The sequence below is a fragment of the Bos javanicus genome, chromosome 6 (genome assembly GCF_032452875.1).
Source record: "Bos javanicus breed banteng chromosome 6, ARS-OSU_banteng_1.0, whole genome shotgun sequence".
NCBI lineage: Eukaryota > Metazoa > Chordata > Mammalia > Artiodactyla > Bovidae > Bos > Bos javanicus.
Window position 1 is genome coordinate 40551144 of NC_083873.1, and position 18800 is coordinate 40569943.

Genomic DNA, 18800 nt, shown 5'->3' on the forward strand with positions numbered 1-18800 from the left:
GAAAATAATGAGAAAGTAAAACGCCAGCAAACTTTTTGTCTCCAAAATTAGTTTTAAAACTCTTTAATTGTTCTACCTACATACCAAGTCAAATAATTCTAGGTATGCTAAATCTGGTCTGCCACCAGATGGCGGAGAACCACATGGCCTTTTCCTCAGGGAGGATTTTCTGCTGTTTAATTTTGTGACTGACTATTTTGTTGAGCCAAAGACATCTTGTTCACATACACTGAAGCAATGGTGTTTATATTAGAAATTGGATATAAATTTGGTCAGTGATACACTGCTGGCCATACTGGAATCCTAAATCTTTGGAGGATATGATAGACAAGATATATTCTAGTTCTGGGGAAAGAACAATTCAAATCTCACATATATTTTATCCTCAGTGATGAATATTCTAAAGGATTTGAAGAGCAAAAACACACTCGTACAACCTTCACCTCTCCAGGGCTTCCCTCACAGCCTGCCTCAGGGTGTGTGGACTAATAGAATGTGTAAATCGGTGATTGTTTCCACAGTGGTGGGCTTGTCGCATCTCAGTTGTGTAGAAGTGGTGATTTTAGGCATATGACCTTACACTTGGCTCAGTTCGTGGTGGCTAGCTGATAGTGCTCAGTCCAGCTGTTACAAATGCAAAAGAGATAGTTCCTGTACTATCATTACTTACTTTTTGACAACTTTCGATGAATTCATCTATGGTGACGACTCCATCTTTGTTTTTGTCCATTTTCTGTTAGGGGATTACAGAACAGAAAACTTGACTCAGACATACCCCTCAGGACCCTCACACCTGAACTGAACAAGCTGAAGCAGATGAAAAGAAAGCCCAGCTGCTTATTTGATGGGGAGGAACTGCTTCAAAACACAAACTAGTAGTTTCTTGGTGATAAGACTCATATGAGGCTGACTGATTTTAGGCTGTTGCCTTTTTAATAGAATGTGGTGCAGATCTAGAGTCTCTCTGTTCTAGGAAAACCCCAGCTACCATAGAGTTCAGGCAACTTGACACAGAACCTTGATTTTCTCATCTTTAACATGGGGCTAATGACAATATAAATAAGCTCATAGAGTCTTACGAGAAATGAGTGAAAACAAACACCCCAAGACACACGAGACATGGCAATTGCTTGCTTAACTTAGTGTTCTATTGAGGATATGGTGAATGAGTTCAATAAGTGGAATTATCAATATTATGATAAATTCAAAACCAAAATTGCTAAATTAATAATGGTACTATTCCATGGTTGAATGGTAAATATTCTATAGTTTTGTTACTTTCAGTAAAAAATTATTTTCCTTCACATTCTTTTGAATTGTCATGATGCTTTGCAAGCATCAGGAAATTTGCTCTTAATTTCACTCCCTCTCTATTGCATTCCTACCTGGAAAAATGTTTCAACATGTTGTCTGGGAGCATCTTCTTTGAGGACAGGATATGTACATTTACCCATCATATCGTATATTGCTTTCATTATATCAAGCATTTCCTGAAAAGGAAAAGGCAGTTACATGAGGCCACAAATGATGTGAAAAGAAACCACTCTGAGAAGCCTTGACAGGTTATTCCTACTCAGTTTTCCAAGTTTCAATTTTTCGTTGATTCTTCATTAAATATCTTGGTTGTCCCAGAGGAATAGCCTTATGCCTTAAAAGCAGCAGAATCAGAATGTAAGAATCAAGTCTGATCTTGGTTTCAAGATGAAGTAAATTCCTGTGTATCTAACATGATCAGAAAACACCCTGGTTTAAGATTTGGATTTCCATACAACTTCATACAAGCTATCTTTGCATTATAGGCTTATTATATAATTTATATGTTGACTATCAATTCCATTTATTGAGAATAAGATATATTCCACATCATGAGAATTATACTAAAACTGATAAGTCTCAGAGCTTATTAGGGATTTCCGTATGTTTTTCCTATTGTGACTTTAAAGTCACATATAGATTAGTCAAAATATTATGCTGGAAATGCTTTGAAATTTTAATTTTTATTAAAACCAAATCTAATTTTTGATTTGTGATTTCCAGTCTTAGTGAAAAAATATCTAGTTAACATAGACACTCAGATTTATTGTTCATACTTGTTTTCTTTTCGAAGTTTCCACATAAGAGTCTGGATTAAGTTGATAATATGCATGTAATATACTTTTACTTTTGACAGTATTCAATTCCATTTTAAATGATAAAATTTGTAGTTTGTAACCCATAGGTGAACCCCTATGGTTTGAGTGGAAGATTGTTTAATATAGCATTCATGAGATGTATAAGATGTAAGTGGTAAGAACAGCATGTTTGTGTTAAACATAGAAAGGGATTATAAGACCAAGAGATACCTACTATCTTGGAGGCATCTGAGTACTAAATGTTTATTGTATACCAAACATACAGGAGGCACTAAGTATCCAGGAGACATGCTCAATGTACCTGAATACTTAATACTCATGAGGTCTTAATTCAGCCACCCGTTTGTGAGATCCATTCTGGCCCCCTGTGTCCTCTGCTCAACAAACACAAAACCCATGGACATTGATCAGGTTAATTGTTACATTATAACTATGGTCAGGTGAACTTGTCCCTGTATCTTCAACAGAGCCAGTTAATGTTTGTCCCAAGATACCTTCTATTTGAGGAGCCTCATGCTCAAAACACAACTCTGGGGAAAGCTAGTGAGAGAAAGAACAGGTAGACATTGAATCACATCCAGGATTCAGGTAATATGGTCCTTCAACCTACCTTCACTCCATCCTCAATTTGTTATCTTACCCCATCCTTCCCCACTTACTTCTCATTGTGTTTTAAATTAGTTTAATCAGCCATTTGATATGCACATCCTAATTTGGTCTGTGAGCCTTCTTAGATTAGCCCACCTGGAAATGTACTTGGAAACCTACAATTGCCTCAGGCCATTTCCCACATAATACAGGTCACTACATAATTCACACAATGTTAAAACTGCCTCTGTTCCCATGTGGACCATATTATACAGGAGAAAAAAAGGTTACAGGCCAAATATTCTAACATGGTTTGGGTATTTTTCTTCCAATCTCATTCCAACCACTCTCTTTATTCCATGTACAGCATTTATTAAAATGCTATTAGAAATCAAGATGTAATCCAGATTAACAATAAGCTATTTCTACCCATTCCAAATTTTTCATCAGTGTTTCTCCACCACCACAGAAAATACGTTAGATTCCTTAAAAAGTGATTTTAGAATGATAATTGCAATCATTTAGCATCTCAAGTTAAAAAATGAAAATGGTCCAAAGGCTAGCTGTGTTGGTGAGGCATTTCTTACTTCTTTAGTGATGTAGCCATCTTTATTTATGTCATACAAATTAAACGCCCAGTTGAGTTTTTCTTGTACTGTCCCCCGAAGCAAAATAGAAAGACCTTTGATGAAATCCTAAAAAGAAATAAAAATACAATTTGATATAGAATTTCTAAAAAAAACAAACTCTAATAAAATTCTTTGTCAAATGGTACAAGTAAAGCTTTCAGACTTCTGGATTTTGAACCATTTACTTAGCAAAATGGTTCATGAATTCCTGATCGTCTTTTCCCAGCATTCTCTGTGGGCATAATTACTCCTTAGGTTTAACATTTCATTATTTAAAAAATAATTATATTTATTTATGTATATGTTTTCATTGTGCTGGGTCTTCCTTGCTGCACAGGCTTTTCTCTGTTAGTGGCAAGTGGGGGCTATTCCTATTACAGTGCCCAGGCTTCTCATTGCGATGGCTTCTCTTGTTGTGTCTCTAGGGCACACAGGCTTCAGTAGTTGCAGTTCCTGGGCTCTAGAGCACAGGCTCAATAGCTGTGGCTCACGGGCTTAGTTGCTCCAAGGCATATGGGATCTTCTCAGATCAGGGATCGATCCTGTGTCTCCTGCGTTGGCAGACGGATTTTTTACCACTGAGCTACCAGGGAAGCCCAACATTCTCACTTTCTAATTGAAAACTGTGACTTAAGTCAACTGGAAATTGTGTCAGAACAGACACCCAAAAGCAAGACCCATAAGCAAGTGTTTAAGTGGTCTTACTTCCTACTGCTGCTGCTAAGTTGCTTCAGTCGTGTCCGACTCTGTGCGACCCCACAGAGCAGACCCCACAGAGCAGACCCCACAGAGCCCACCAGGCTCCCCCGTCCCTGGGATTCTCCAGGCAAGAACACTGGAGTGGGTTGCCATTTCCTTCTCCAACGCATGAAAGTGAAAAGTGAAAGTGAAGTCGCTCAGTCGTGTTCAACCCTCAGCGACCCCATGGACCGCAGCCCACCAGGCTCCCCCGTCCATGGGATTTTCCAGGAAAGAGTACTGGAGTGGGGTGCCATTGCCCTCTCCGTACTACAAGTGCAAAATATTCTTTTACTGAAAAGAATCTAATGACAATGTATCTTTTAAAATACGAGCACATACATGACACAATTCCCATGGAAAAGATCTGCTAACTAGAGATGTAGGTTGTCCTTAAGATATGGGCCAAGTGAAGCCTTTACTTAGCAATCAAGTTGTGGGCAGTGGTTAAGAGAACAGAGCTGGAAGCCAGGCAGCCTGAATTCAGATTCCAGCTGTATCAGCTGATAACTCTGTTCTCTCAGACAACTTGACATCCTTTTATCTCAGTTTTCATGAATGGAGAGATTACCGTATCTAACTTCTCAAAAATTTTTATGAGGATTAAAAGTATTAAGCTGTGTGTCACTGTGTGGCATGGACAGTGGCTATGTATTTGTTAAGTGAATGGAACTCTCAGTCAACACCAAGGTTAGGCAGGTTTGATTGAATTGCAGACAATCCAGATTAACTCTGTCAAGTTCATATATATTTGTTGCTCAGTTGGCAGGGTTAACATCACAGTATGGTGGGTTCTGAGTTCACATGGAATCGACAATCTGCTGTCAGGCAGGAATGAAAGAGCAGAAGGGAATTCCAGGAGTGGACTTTGGGCAAAGGTGTATTCTTGCTCTACATTCCAACATCTTGTAGTTGTTTTCCTGTCTCAACTTCTTCACAATTTTTTTTAATAGATGAGTGACATTCATTTAATTAAAAATGTAAAAATATATAAGATGGTTCATGAAAAATCTTCCTCCCAATTCTGGACCCCATCCACCCTATTTCTTTCCTCTAGACAACTGACTTTAGTATCTTCTTGTGTTTACTTCTGAAGAATTTTTGTGCATATATGAGTATAAGGCATATTTATTTAAATATCTATTTCTTATCCTTTTACAAAAATGATAGTGTAACAGGCTGCTTTGTGTGTGTGTGTGTTTTAAAAACTTAGCAATAAAACTTGGAAATAATTCCTGTCTTTTCCATTGTTGCATACATATGAATATCTCATAGTTTATTTAGCCAATATCCCATGGATGAATTATTTAAAGATTTCCAGTCTTATTATAAAGAAAGCTGTAGCGTGACTTTATATATACATAATATATATGTTGAATAAGTATGTCTACAGGATGAGTTCCTAGAGGTGGAACCTCTTGGTCAAAAGATTTGAACATTGATAAATTTTATATACTTATTTTCAAATTTCCCTTCCAATTCTCTTCTCAAAATCTATGCTTAAGAATATTATAGCTTGTCAATACTATATGGATCACAGTTCTGATCTTTCTCAATCTTGTAGATTAATATTTCTATCTCAGGTTATTAAAATTTGTATTCATTCTACTGTGAATAAATTTGAGCATTTTTTTGAAATGTCTTGATTTATAGAAACTCTTCACATATTAGTAAAACTATCCCTGGTCTGGAATATATCTTCACATATTGTTTCCCGGTTTGTCATTTCTTTCTTTTTATTATGCTGATTTTCTGTCAAGTAGGCATCTTTTGGTTTTTATATTCTAGAATTTGTCAGCCTTTTACTTCATGTCTCTTTGTTTATGTCATATTCACCATAAGTTTTAGAGCCTTAGGTAGAGCTGGGGTTCAATCCTGGTTCTGCCATTCATTAACTGTATGACTTTGGATAAGTCACTTAACATCTCTTAAGTCTGGAACACCTCATCTCTAACATGTGGCAAGTAATACAGGCCCTAATTTTTTTATCTTCAACTCACCACTCCCATCCAACAATATTTTTTAATAAACTGAAAAAGAAGAACCTTTATTGGGAAGATAGGGGTGGTGGTGAATTTTGGTGCCAGAACTTATTTAATGCCAAAATCTGAACTGAAATGACATGAAACTATTCTAATATCTATTTATCTGTTTATCTCTATCATTAATCAGCTATTATCAGTCACATTAATCAAAAGACATTAAATTCTATTTTAATATTTCCAAGTCATAGTAGCTTGACACAGTATAAGCTTATTTATCACTCACATGCAGTGAAATATGAGTGAGGATGGTGTTCTGTTCTGTGCAGTCATAACAGAGATCCAGGATTCTACTTTGCTTCAAGGCAAACCGAAATATGTAACCTCACAGTTTCCACAGATGGGAAGAGAGAAAATGTGGTCACTTCCACCAGTCTCCTCCTGTTGGTTGAAATTCAGTCTTGGCCCCACCTATCTGGGTAGGAGGAGAGGCTGGGAATATGGACTGATCATGTGATCTTAAAGCAGAAGGCATGGACATTGGATCAATAGCACTCTCTGCTACATTTATTGTTGAGAGTCTCTTGGACAGCAAGGAGATCTAACCAGTCAATCCTAAAAGAAATAAACCCTGAATATTCATTGGAAGGACTGATGCTAAAGCCGACGCTCCAATACTTTGGCCACCTGATGCGAAGAGTCTTCTCATTGGAAAAGACTCTGATGCTGGAAAAGATTGAAGGGCGGAGGAGAAGGGGATGACAGAGGATGAGATGGTTGGATGGCATCACTGACTCAATGGACATGAATTTGAGCAAACTCCAAGAGATGGCTGGCATGTTGCAGTCCATGGGGTTTCAAAGAGTCAGACATATCTTAGTAACTGAACAAAAATAGTTTTACTGTACAAATGTTACACAGTTGATTATAGCATACAGCAGATCCTGCAGGAGACATTAATAATATAGAGTATATGCACAGTGTTGTGTGTCTAAAATCTGCAAGACTCTGAATGACAAATTCAATTGGCTCTGAGGAATTCGGGTGAGGGACTGGGAATCTATATGTGCCTCATTGGCTGGGCTGGATGAAGCACAAGCTGGAATCAAGATTGCTGGGAGAATTATCAATAACCTCAGATACGCAGATGACACCACCCTTATGGCAGAAAGTGAAGAGGAACTAAAGAGCCTCTTGATGAAAGTGAAAGAGAAAAGTGAAAAAGCTGGCTTAAAACAACATTCAAAAAGTGAAGATCATGGCATCTGGTCCCATCACTTCATGGCAAATATATGGGGAAACAGTGGAAACAGTGACAGACTATATTTTTGGGCTCCAAAAATCACTGCAGATGGTGACTGCAGCCATGAAATTAAAAGATGCTTGCTCCTTGGAAAAAGAGTTATGACCAACCTAGATAGCATGTTAAAAATCAGAGACATTACTTTGCCAACAAAGGTCCATCTAGTCAAAGCTATGTTTTTACCAGTAATCATGTATGGATGTAAGAGTTGGACTATAAAGAAAACTGAGTGCCAAAGAATTGATGTTTTTGAACTGTGGTGTTGGATAGGAGTCTTCAGAGTCCCTTGGACAGCAAGAAGATCCAACCAGTCCATTCTAAAGAAAATCAGTCCTGAATATTCACTGGAAGGACTGATGCTGAAGCTGAAACTCCAATACTTTGGCCACCTGATGTGAAGAACTGACTCATTGGAAAAGACCCTGACGCTGGGAAAGATTGAAGGCAGGAGGAGAAGGGGACGACAGAGGATGAGATGGTTGGATGGCATCACCGACTCAATGGACATGAGTTTGAGTGAGCTCCAGGAGTTGGTGATAGACAGGGAGGCCTGGTGTGCTGAGTCCGTGGGGTCACAAAGAGTCAGACACGACTGAGTGACTGAACTGAACTGAACTGGTAGGACAGCACAATTGCTAAGAGATGTATGCTGGGCCAGACTGCTTGAGTTTGAATCCTGACTCTCCTACTTTCTAGCTGTGCGACCTTGGGCAGCTTGCTTTAGTTCTCTGTGAATCTGTTTCCCAATTTGCTAAAATGACGATAATCATACCTATGAAGATTAAGTTACTGTATGTAATTCATTCATCATAATGCCTGACTGAGAAAGAGTGCTAAACAAGTCAGCTAGTCTTATTGTATGTAGGTATTATTAATACTATTTTTAATGTTATTTTCATATAGTTAGTACAGTGACTGACACAAAATAAGTGCTTGTTTTATAATCAGGTTCAGAACTACCTCTCACAGCATTGCAGACAGAGCGATCATCTGGCCTGTGCTTAAATGTGTTCATTGTAAGATCACTGAGTAATAAGATGACCAATGTCATTGTTAACTGGCTTCATTGGAAAAAATCTTTTTTGTAGTACCTGCTGTGGTTAATATCTAATAAATATTGAGCACCTATTTGGTGCCAGGCCCTCAGCCAAGCCCTTAAGTGACATCACTTTGTCATCCTTCTATTATCCTGTGAAGTAGCTTTGTTTGCTGATGTTTCACAGAGAGGAACACTAAGGCTCAGAGGGTCTCACAGGGTGTCAACCACATGATGGCAAAGGGATTTTTAGCTCCAGTCATATCTGGATCCAGGGCCCCTCCTGTCTTATCCACTCCACCCTTTGGGTTTAAGCAAATTAAGTAGGAAACTTCCATTTCCCTTTACCTTGCATCAGGATGGTTTCTGCTGTACCTCCCAGGATCTACTGCTACTCAAAATATGTTCATTTCTTAATCATTTCTACTTTCTAGAGACTTTTCACATAGCTAATCAATTTAGAAAAATAACTACAATAGCCTAGTTTTAAATTTGATTTTGATTTAACCTTTATTAATTCATCCATTAGTTTGTCTTTAAAAAGACATTTTTTTTACCAACATGCTTATAGTATATAGCCATTACAACTAATTTCCCAAATTATCATCAGCATTCATCACAATTACTATGATGAATATTACATAAATATTATAATAGCAACATTAGGCATGGTCTCATATCATTAACACCAGACTAAATTTACATGTGAAATTGGATACAATGTGCTGTGAGTAATTGACGGTACATTTTTAATATGTAAGTAATTTTAAGTAATGAAATCACTAACAGTCTTTGCCTTACCCGTACCCTAGCTATGAAAGATTTTATTAGGTGAATTGGAACGTTTGATTTCTATGTTATGGCTAAACTAAGGCCATGCCGGAATTAATCTTGTTGGTAAAGTGCAGCAAAGACTAATAAGATATTGTCACAGGTGATCATCGGCTGCCAAAGTGGAAGAAATGTGACAGGGGACGGGTACCTATGATAGACTCATGTCTTCACTAATAGCTGTTGTTGCATTGGGGCCAACCCATGGACCACTGCTGGCTTCTTGGTCCACACCTTTACTGAGCCACTGCCAGCTTCTCCTCTTATTTTGTCAGCGATTTTTCTTGGTTACATTGTGAGATGACACACTGAGTTTCCTGGCCCAGAATAGTCATTTCAGTAGCGCTCAACCTGTGCGAGCATCTAGTGAGTGAGGAGGTACTTTGCTCACTCTGCCCCGGGGCCACTGACCGAATGACCTCTCAGGAGTTTGTGCCCCCTTTTGTCATCCTGGTGCCACAAGTGTTGAGATGTTAGTGTACCAGTTTACTTTTTATACCTCCGGAGCTTGTCACCTCCTCTCCAATGCCTTCCCTGTAGACCCAGCTGACATCAGCCCCTGTCAACTCTTGGGATAAAGAGTTGGACTTTTTGTTTCTAGGAACATACCTTAACTTCCCTGCTGAAAATTCTTCAGTTCTTATCTTGCTCCTTTCCTCCTGCAGTTCAGCCTCCTTGGCATCCTGCCTCAGATGTGTGGAGATCTGCCCTTGGCCTCCTGAGCCAGCTCTCCTGTCACTCTCCCGCTTTTGCGTTTCATCTTCTGGGTGACCTAACAAATGTTTTCTCTTCATTCCCCGGCCTCTGCCTCACTCCCCACTGCTCCCCATCCTGAGCCCTTATCCTCTTTAGCAGCTCCTGCTTGTCCTTCAGACCTAGTTCATCAGGTCCATGGGAGGGACTCTCTGATACAGCGCACTAGTACCCTTCCTTGTTGATTCCACACCATCACCTGCTTTCCTTTATTCTGACACTCACTGAAATTTCTGTTCATGTGCAAGATGCACTCTTCCCAGTTTTAAAAAAATGCATACCTTCTAAATGATCTGGTTCCCATGATACATGTTAACAATCTGCACACAATTCCAGTGTGTGAGTGGGGATTTCCTCACTCCAACACCAGATGTAATCAAGTAATCTCCAACACCAGATGTCTTACAGTTCAACTTACTTCTGATACTTTCTTCCTGGAGATACAGCCAGATTCTACATGACAGCCCTTTCCTGGCCCCCAGCTTTAGATGCTACTGCAAGAATAGGTTGTCACCCATGCTTCTGACCAACGGGCTACAGATTGGAGTTTCCAACAAACCTTTACTTGGGTTCAAGTAATTTGCTAGAGCAGCTCACAGAACTTCCAGAAACATATACTTACTAGATTACCAGTTTTTAAATAAAAGGATATTTAAGAGCTTTTAATAAAATTCCTAGATAGCTTACCAAGACTAATCATGAAGAAACAGAAAGTATGAACAGATCTACAACTAGGAAATTGATTCAGTAATCACAGACCTCCCAAAAGAGACAAGCCTAGTAGCAGATGGCTTCACTGGTGAATTCTGCCAAATATTTACAGAACTAACTGTTCCAAAAAATTGATGTGGAAGAAACACTTCCAAATTAGGCCAGCCTTACCTGGTGCCAAAACCAGACAAAAAAATCACAAGAAAATTACAGGCCAATATTCCTGATACGCACAGATGCAAAAGTCCTCAACAAAACACTAGCGAACCAAATCCAAGAGCACATTACAATGATCATACTCCATGACAAAGTAGAATTTATCCCCGGGGATGGAAAGGTGAATCAATACATGAAAATCAAGTAATATAATGTTCCACATTGACAGAATTAAGGATACAAATCTTATGATCATCACAATAGATGCATAAAAAGCATTTGACAAGTTCAATACCCTTTCAAGATGTATACTGCCAACAAACTGGGAATAGAAGGACAGTACCTCAACATAATAAAGGCGATATATGAAAAGGCCACAGCTAACATCACACTCAGTGGAGAAAATGGAAAACTTTCTCTCGGTATTAGGAGCAAGACAAAGATGTCCACTCTTGTTGAGTATTCTTAATACAACAATAATAAAAGAATAAAAGGCTCAAAAAGCCCCCAAAATTATACCACCAAACTCAAATTTTCACCCTAACAGCACTAAATCCCTTTCAGTGTATCCAAAGTCAAAGCATTATTTAAAACACACACACACACACACACACACACACACACAAGAAACTTAAGACTTACCTCAAAACTTACAGCTCCATTGTGGTCCGTATCGAATGCATTGAACAGAAAATGCGCATATGTTGTAGAGTCTGAAATGTTGGAAATAAAATAATGATAAGTTAGCATTTCAATATTCTACAAAATATTTAGATAGCATGTCCAAGCCTCTTCTACTCAGGAGAATATACTTTGACTTGTGGTTTCTTTGCTTTCTTCCCAGCTGCCCATCCTCTCTCAGTAGAGGGTTGTAATTTGAGGTTCAGAGGCATGAATTACCTACAGAGACCATTGGTGACAGAAGCATCTCTAAGTTTCTGGGTGGAATTTCTCTGAATACACAGGAGTCTTGGATGATGCTACTGACACTGGGATGAGTAATGTTACCTTAGGTGGGTGTGAGGCTTAAGCAAGTCAAATCTAGAAATTGATTAGTGCTTGGCAGGGACTATCTCTAAAAGAAGTGAAATAATAACATACTAATAATGAGACACAGATGAATTGCTATTATTGGTGGTGTAATTATTAGTTCATCATTTTACAACCCAGATAGGGATACTGGGATTCAGAGAAGTTGAAAAACTTGCCCGAAACGACACAGTCCATTAGCAGTAGAGTGGAACATCACTTAAGCACTTCTGACCAAAACACCATGCTAGCCCAGAGCCAGTAAGGTTGCCTGATGAAGTGGAAACAGGAGTGATTTGGGAAGCTTCTGTGGCTATGTTGAAATGGATTTTGTGGTCCTAAAACTTCCCAGGTGCAAGCAGTGGGGTGCTCCTGCTTTGCCTGGGTCCTGGGTGGGATCGAGGCTCTGGGCAATGGTAGACTGCTTGTCCTGGGGTCGCAAGATGCTGCTTAAAGGACACTGAAGTTCTCTGAAATCCAACACTTCCTCTGAGTTTGCTTCTATATGTTATTTCCCTCTAGTTTTTTTCCTTCCTCTTCCCTTTTTTCCTTTGTCTCCGTAATCTCTGAACTTTCTGCCTTTTACTTGAAATGTGTTATATATATATATATATATATATATATATTTCTTATTGTTTTCTTTCCTTAGTGCAGTTTTCATTTTTAAGTCCCTCTGTGCTTGACCCTTGATCAAATTTGTGTGATTATTTTAAATGTTTCATCTCATGGGTTTTAGCCTTTTATCTTAACCTTTTTTTATATTAAAAAATAGTAACCTTTTAGATCATTGGCTCTAGCCTTTTATCTTCTGTTTAAAATCTCATGTATTTCTATTTTATAACTTTTATCCTTTATTTTTATTGGGATTTAACAAAACTTCTGTTCGCCTTTACTTTATGAATTGCTTTTTGAAGGCTGTCAAGAGACTAAGTCATAGAAGCAGTGGAGAATTTCTCTCTCCAGATAAAGGAGGTCAGAAGTCGTGCAGACTCCTCTCCTAGCTTGCAGGCATCCATGGCTTTTGTAGGCATTATTTTTCCTGAATGCTTCACCCCGCTGGTTAACTCTCTTGAAGGCCATGTATTTCATGAGGTAAACGGTACACTCAATTTCTCAAAATAATGATGACATTGTTTTTCATCTCTTACCTTTAAATATGATATGGTGGTTTAGTTGCTAAGTCACGTCTGACTCTTGTGACCCCATGGACTGTAGCCTGCCAGGCTCCTTTAACTTTGTCCATGGGATTCTCCAGGAAAGAATATTGGAATGAGTGGCCATTTCCTTCTCCAAAATATGATATAAGGAACCACTTATCTTTAAACATATGAATTAATATGTTTTCAATGAACCAAACAGACACCACAATTGGGCCTAAGTAGTACATTAAAGGACTGTAAGTAGAGTGGATGTCCATCTAGAGTTGACAGGTTGCAGGAAGAAACCCTTTTGGGTATGGAGCCAAGATTTTAATTGCAATCAACTTAGTGCGATTGTTGGGAAGTTCCATTAGAATTATTAAGAATTGCCAGCCTTCTTTTTTTTTCACGAACATGTTTTGCTCTCAGCAATATTTTCATAGACTTCTTGAACTATATAGTGCCCTATGGAGAAATGAGTTGACAGATGGAATGCTAAACTTATCTTCAGGAGGAAAAAAAAGGGATTTTGCCTATTTTAAAATGAGCTCATTAAGCAGATATTTTGTTACTTTATACAGTCAGGGTGAATGCCTTTACCTTAGCAAGCAGAACTCACCATGAATATAAGGCACAGAACAAACAATACTGGAAATTTTTTAAAATTTAAAACACCAAGATAACATAGGATATAATAATTACCATTCTTTTTAGATGGGGTTGTTTAGTTTAAACCTTGACCAATGGGACCCACACTCTGAGGGTTTGCCCTAATGTGGTTCAGAGGACATCTTATTCCTCTAAATGTATCTTGGCAAGTTTCCTGGAAATGAAGCCAGTTTTCCAGCCTAGATAGGAGATACCAGGTGGAGAGATGGTATCATCTCTCAGATGGCCCAAATTTGAATCTCAGGTCAACCAACTATTAATCATGTGGCCATGGCAAATTGTTTAAACTCTCTGTAACTCAGTTTCCTCACCTACAAAATGATAAGTGTACTTCATAGAGTCGTCATGAAGACATTAAATGAGATACTACATGCAAGTTCTTAGAACAGTCTTAGGCAAATGTTAAATGTTTACTAAATATCAGTTATCATTGTTATTCTTTCAGAGACAAGTCACTCTCATTTCAACCACCTCAAATAAATGTGATCATTTTGTTTACAGATTTAATATATTCCATTTGAAAAAGTTCCTATTGTGTGTGTGTGTGTGTGTGTGTGTGTGTGTATGAAATCTCTATTGTGAAAGGGTCTGAACTTCTAATTTAATGGAACTTTAAACTCTGGGCTTTCCTGGTGACTCAGATGGTAAAGAATCTACCTGTAATGCAGGAGACCCAAATTCAATCCCTGGGTCAGGAAGATTCCCTGGAGGAGGGAATAGCTACTCACTCTTATATTCTTGCCTGGAGAATTCCATAGACTGAAGAGCCTGGTGAGCTCCAGTCCATGGGGTCGCAGAGTCAGACACAACTGAGCAACTAACACTTCATGTTCAGTGAAGACTAGTATCATTATGTCATGAAAAGTATTGAGGTTCTGACAGAGCTTGAATTTCTTCAGCAGGCATTTGGAGATAGTCAAAGTTTTTAAAGGAGAATGATGCTACTAGCTTTAGAGCTAAGGCACTGGAAGTGTCTGCTGGGCATAGAAATGGATTCTGCAGAGAAAAAGGAAATTGTCCACAAAAGGATCTCAGTCTGATTTCATCTGACTATGCTCTTCTTAAATACTCAGCAAACATCTGCTAAAAGGATGAGTAATTGGCATTCTGGAGTCTAGATTTCAGTACAGTTCGGGGTTCAAAATATGTAACAATGGTCTTTGTTCTTCCTATATGACCTGACATGTCTCCTCTGACCACAACTCTTTCCAAACAATGAAAATAGTTACTGAATTTCATATGCTGACTTTGTTCAGTTTCTCATAGTTTTACTTGTGAAGCTGAAAATTAAAGGTTGAAATTTCACAGATAGGGGACAAAATTTATGGAGTCTTAGACTAGGAAGTGACCTTCCATACCATTTAGCTATTTATCTACATTTAACAAAAGTGGAAAATGGGTGTAGGTAATGTTAGGTACAGTGGCTATGGTCACCTAGTTAGCCAGTGGTAGAGTCAGTAATGAAATCAAGACATTTCAACACTTACTCTTATAAATAAAGATTATTAGGGAATTCCCTGGTGGTCCAGGGATTTCAGGCTTTCACTGCTGAGGGGCTGGGTTCAATCCCTGGGGGAAATTAAGATCCTGGAAGTCATGTGGCACAGCCCCCCCACCAAAAATAAAAAAAAGAACGTTAGACTAGAAAGAAAACTTGAGGATTCTTCTGTTCCACATTTGGTAAATGAACAACCTGAGGCCCAGAGAAATAAACTATTTAAGTCACACATCTTGGTGCTGGCAAAGTCTATCCATAAACTCAGGACTCTTGACTTAGTCCAGTACCTTTAACCCAACTGTACCCAGACCACAGTGATAATATCAACTAAACCCTTGATTGGAAAGGCGACTGATACACATATTTCAGAATATTTGAACAAATGCACTTGGTTATCATGTTCCAGGTCTGTGGGTTGAAGTCAATCTGGTTGATTTCTTTCTTCCCACCACCACCCCTACTCCCACCTGAATTCATGCACAAGATACAGAATTAGTTCATTGCATTTGGATATACAATTCACGGCACTGTGACTGCAGTAAGGCGGGTTCACTCACTACATGAGTCGTAGTTTCTGCTCACTACGTCCTCTATAAATTACTCTGAAAATTCCTAGAAATAGAAGTGTATTCGGTGGATGCAGTTATTTGGGAAAAAGTACTTAAATCTTTATGTCCATAAAACTCATCTAAATGCCTCAAGTGCCTTACACAGTGGATGTTCAATAAATATTTGTTTAGATTTTTCTGACTGAAACGCATTCCTTCAATAACTGTTGATCAGGTACCTCATATAGTCAAAGTAAGTGCAAAATTCCTACAATACAAGCAGGGGTAAACCAGGAGACTAAGTTTCATGAGCTTTAAAAATGCCTTAAGAGCTTCTAAGCTAAGGCTTCCCTGTAGGTGGCATTGGAAAACACTGCTATAATGATATAGGTAATGCGGTTTCCTCTTGGCTACTTTTATAGGAGACATACTTTATCCCCTACAAACAGGAAGCCTCTGTTCAGTTCAGCTGTGCTGATATCCAAAACTCCAAACAAGTTGTGCTTGGTAAACCATCCTGCTAAGCCGTAGAGAAAACTCAAGAGCCTGACACAGTATAAATTGCAGGAGATTCTGGCAAAAAGACAAAGTCTCTTCCTGGAGGAAATGGTGAGACATTGTGATTTATGATCCCATCATTGCTACGACTCCTAATGAGAGACATCTGTTGCTTTCAGGCCATCAAACTAAATAAACGACTTCACACAAGTGTGAGGACGTCCTAACAGGGATTTGACTGCCACCAGAGAATACATTCTTTCTTAGGACATTTTCCCTTTTCTAGCGGCACTGCAAGATACAATTTGCATGCATGATATTAATTTTTAAAATTTCAAGTCATCATTCTTTAAAACATTTCATTTTGTTCAGTAATGCCGGATGCTTTTAGATTTATGCATTCAATTAACATGAATATTCAAAGGATTTTTAAGAGAGCAAAAGTGATTTTTCCGCAAATCCCTTTGGACTTTGTAAGAAGACTCTCTTGCTAATTATTATGCTTAAGTAGATGTTCTCTAATGTTGAAATGTTATTTTTCAGATAAAAATACATTTTTAACGTGAAGTTGTATCCAATTTGTAGTATGTAATAACTTTCATTTGAGATAATAAAAAAATAGCTAAAAGATTTCCATTTGTGCTAAGGGCTTTGATATTAATGGTTGTAAATACATTGGCAGACAGTTTATAGTAAACATCATTCTTTTAAAAAATTCCATGGTTTTTAATAATTTAGAAATATGTATTAAACAAATGATATTCTAAATTTGTTATTAATGCAGACAATAGACCCATTATAAGCCTGGCATCAGACCCAATACCTGTCTGTGGGTGGTTAGTAACAAGATGGACTGGGGGAGTTGTCACCCATGACATATGCAAATTCATGTAATAATGGGTCACTGTTTGTTTTCTCAGAATTTTTATTTAATTCTTTGAAAAGTCCATCTTAAGGGAGAATTTCTATTTTCATAATCCATGCACAAAATTGTCTTCAACCTACTGAAATACATAAAGCCAAAAGTGAATCGAGTTTTTGTATGAAATAATTAATATTCAAGTTTGCATCCATTAAAAATGGCTTTTACAGGTGTCACCCCATGATGAGGCCGATGTCATTCACTCATCCACACATTCACTCATTTTTGCAGCATTAGTGTCACTACTTGTCACTCGGTGTTCCATGACCTGTGGATATAGCAGTGAGCAAAACAGACAAAAAAATTCCGTTCCCTTGGAAATGATATTCTAGTGGAAAAAGAGACAGTAAGCAACAACAAAAGTAAATAAAATATACATTATTAGATGCTCTTGAGTGCTAAAGAGAAAGCTAAAGCAGGAAAAGGGCATGGGGGATGTTTAAGGGGTTGAGGTTTAAGCCAGGGTGGCCAGAGGAAGCCTCACTGAGAAGGTGGCATTTGTATGAAAGCAGAGGTGATGAGATATTGAGATGGATGTTTAGGAGAAGAGAGATTCCAGACAGAGAGAAAAATGAATTCAAAGGCCCAGAGGCAGGACTTCTGTGGTGGTCCAGTGGTTAGGGCTCTGCCCTTTCACTGCAGGGGGCATGGGTTTGATCCCTGTGGGGAATAAGATCCTATATGCTGGGGCAGTGCAGCCAAAAAGTTTTTTAATGATAATAATAAAAAGCTCAGAGGCAGCAAACGGACTGGTGTGCTGGAGGAAGAGCAACAGGCCAGGGAAGCTGGAATGAGGTGAGCAAAAGGGAGGGTCAGTGAAGGACGAAGCAGAGAGAGAACAGGAGACAGTGACTGTGGCTTTTGCTCTGAATGGGTGGAAGATTCTGGGCAGAGCAGTGATGCAACCTATATTTTACCAGGATAACTCTGGCTCATGTGAGACTAAACCATGGTGGGGAGTAAAAAAGAGGGGTGGGATCAGACGGACTACCTAGGAGAACATTGCAGTTATTTTGGCATCAGATGATAGTGAATCTTTTAAGTGGGAAAGAAGTAAAAAGATAATGACTGGGAAATGGATGGATTTCTGTGTACCTTGGTTTCCACGTGTAGGGAAAGGGAGAATCGTAGCTAGGGTTGTTGGAGGGTGATGGGTAACACATGCCATGGCCAGACATGTATTAGATGCCTGATGAATGGTGGCTCCTTCAGCTCAGGTTCGGTTTATCTGGATCGAATCTTTTCTATGTCCTCCCTGTCGTTCAGCTGGTCTAATTGTGCCTACATTGTGTTCTCATAATATTATGTTGTTAACTCCTGTCTTCACGTTTATTTTTCATGCTGGCACTGCCCATCTGCTACACTAGGCTCTACCATTCTTTGGGGCAGTCTCACTCCCTTTACATCATCAGCACCTCACACACGGCTGGAAACATGGAAGGTTGCAGGAAAAGTTTGAGTTGGGCATCCTGCCGAGTGATCAAAGGAGAGAATGTAAGTTCCGCTGGCAGATGTATCTCTTCACTCATCTCTAATATGTACACATTGTCGTTATGCTCTCTTTGTTTTCTTCCCAGTTAAAATAATGTCTAGAGTGGTATTGGTTTTCTTAGATGTGGGGGGAGGGGTGATAGTGAA

The 18800-nt window shown here is 38.7% G+C and overlaps 1 protein-coding gene across 5 annotated transcripts in view; it reads right to left on the minus strand.

Moving 5' to 3' along the window:
- The window catches only part of KCNIP4 (potassium voltage-gated channel interacting protein 4), a 1316619-nt gene that overhangs the window by 2283 nt on the left and 1295536 nt on the right, over positions 1–18800 (minus strand). For all 5 annotated transcript variants that reach the window (XM_061419778.1, XM_061419781.1, XM_061419780.1 and 2 more), the window contains 4 exons: positions 11502–11572; positions 3308–3415; positions 1386–1490; positions 671–733 (listed from right to left, as the gene is read on the minus strand). In XM_061419778.1, coding sequence (XP_061275762.1) covers positions 671–733; positions 1386–1490; positions 3308–3415; positions 11502–11572 — 347 coding nt within the window. The remainder of the gene's footprint in view (positions 1–670; positions 734–1385; positions 1491–3307; positions 3416–11501; positions 11573–18800) is intronic.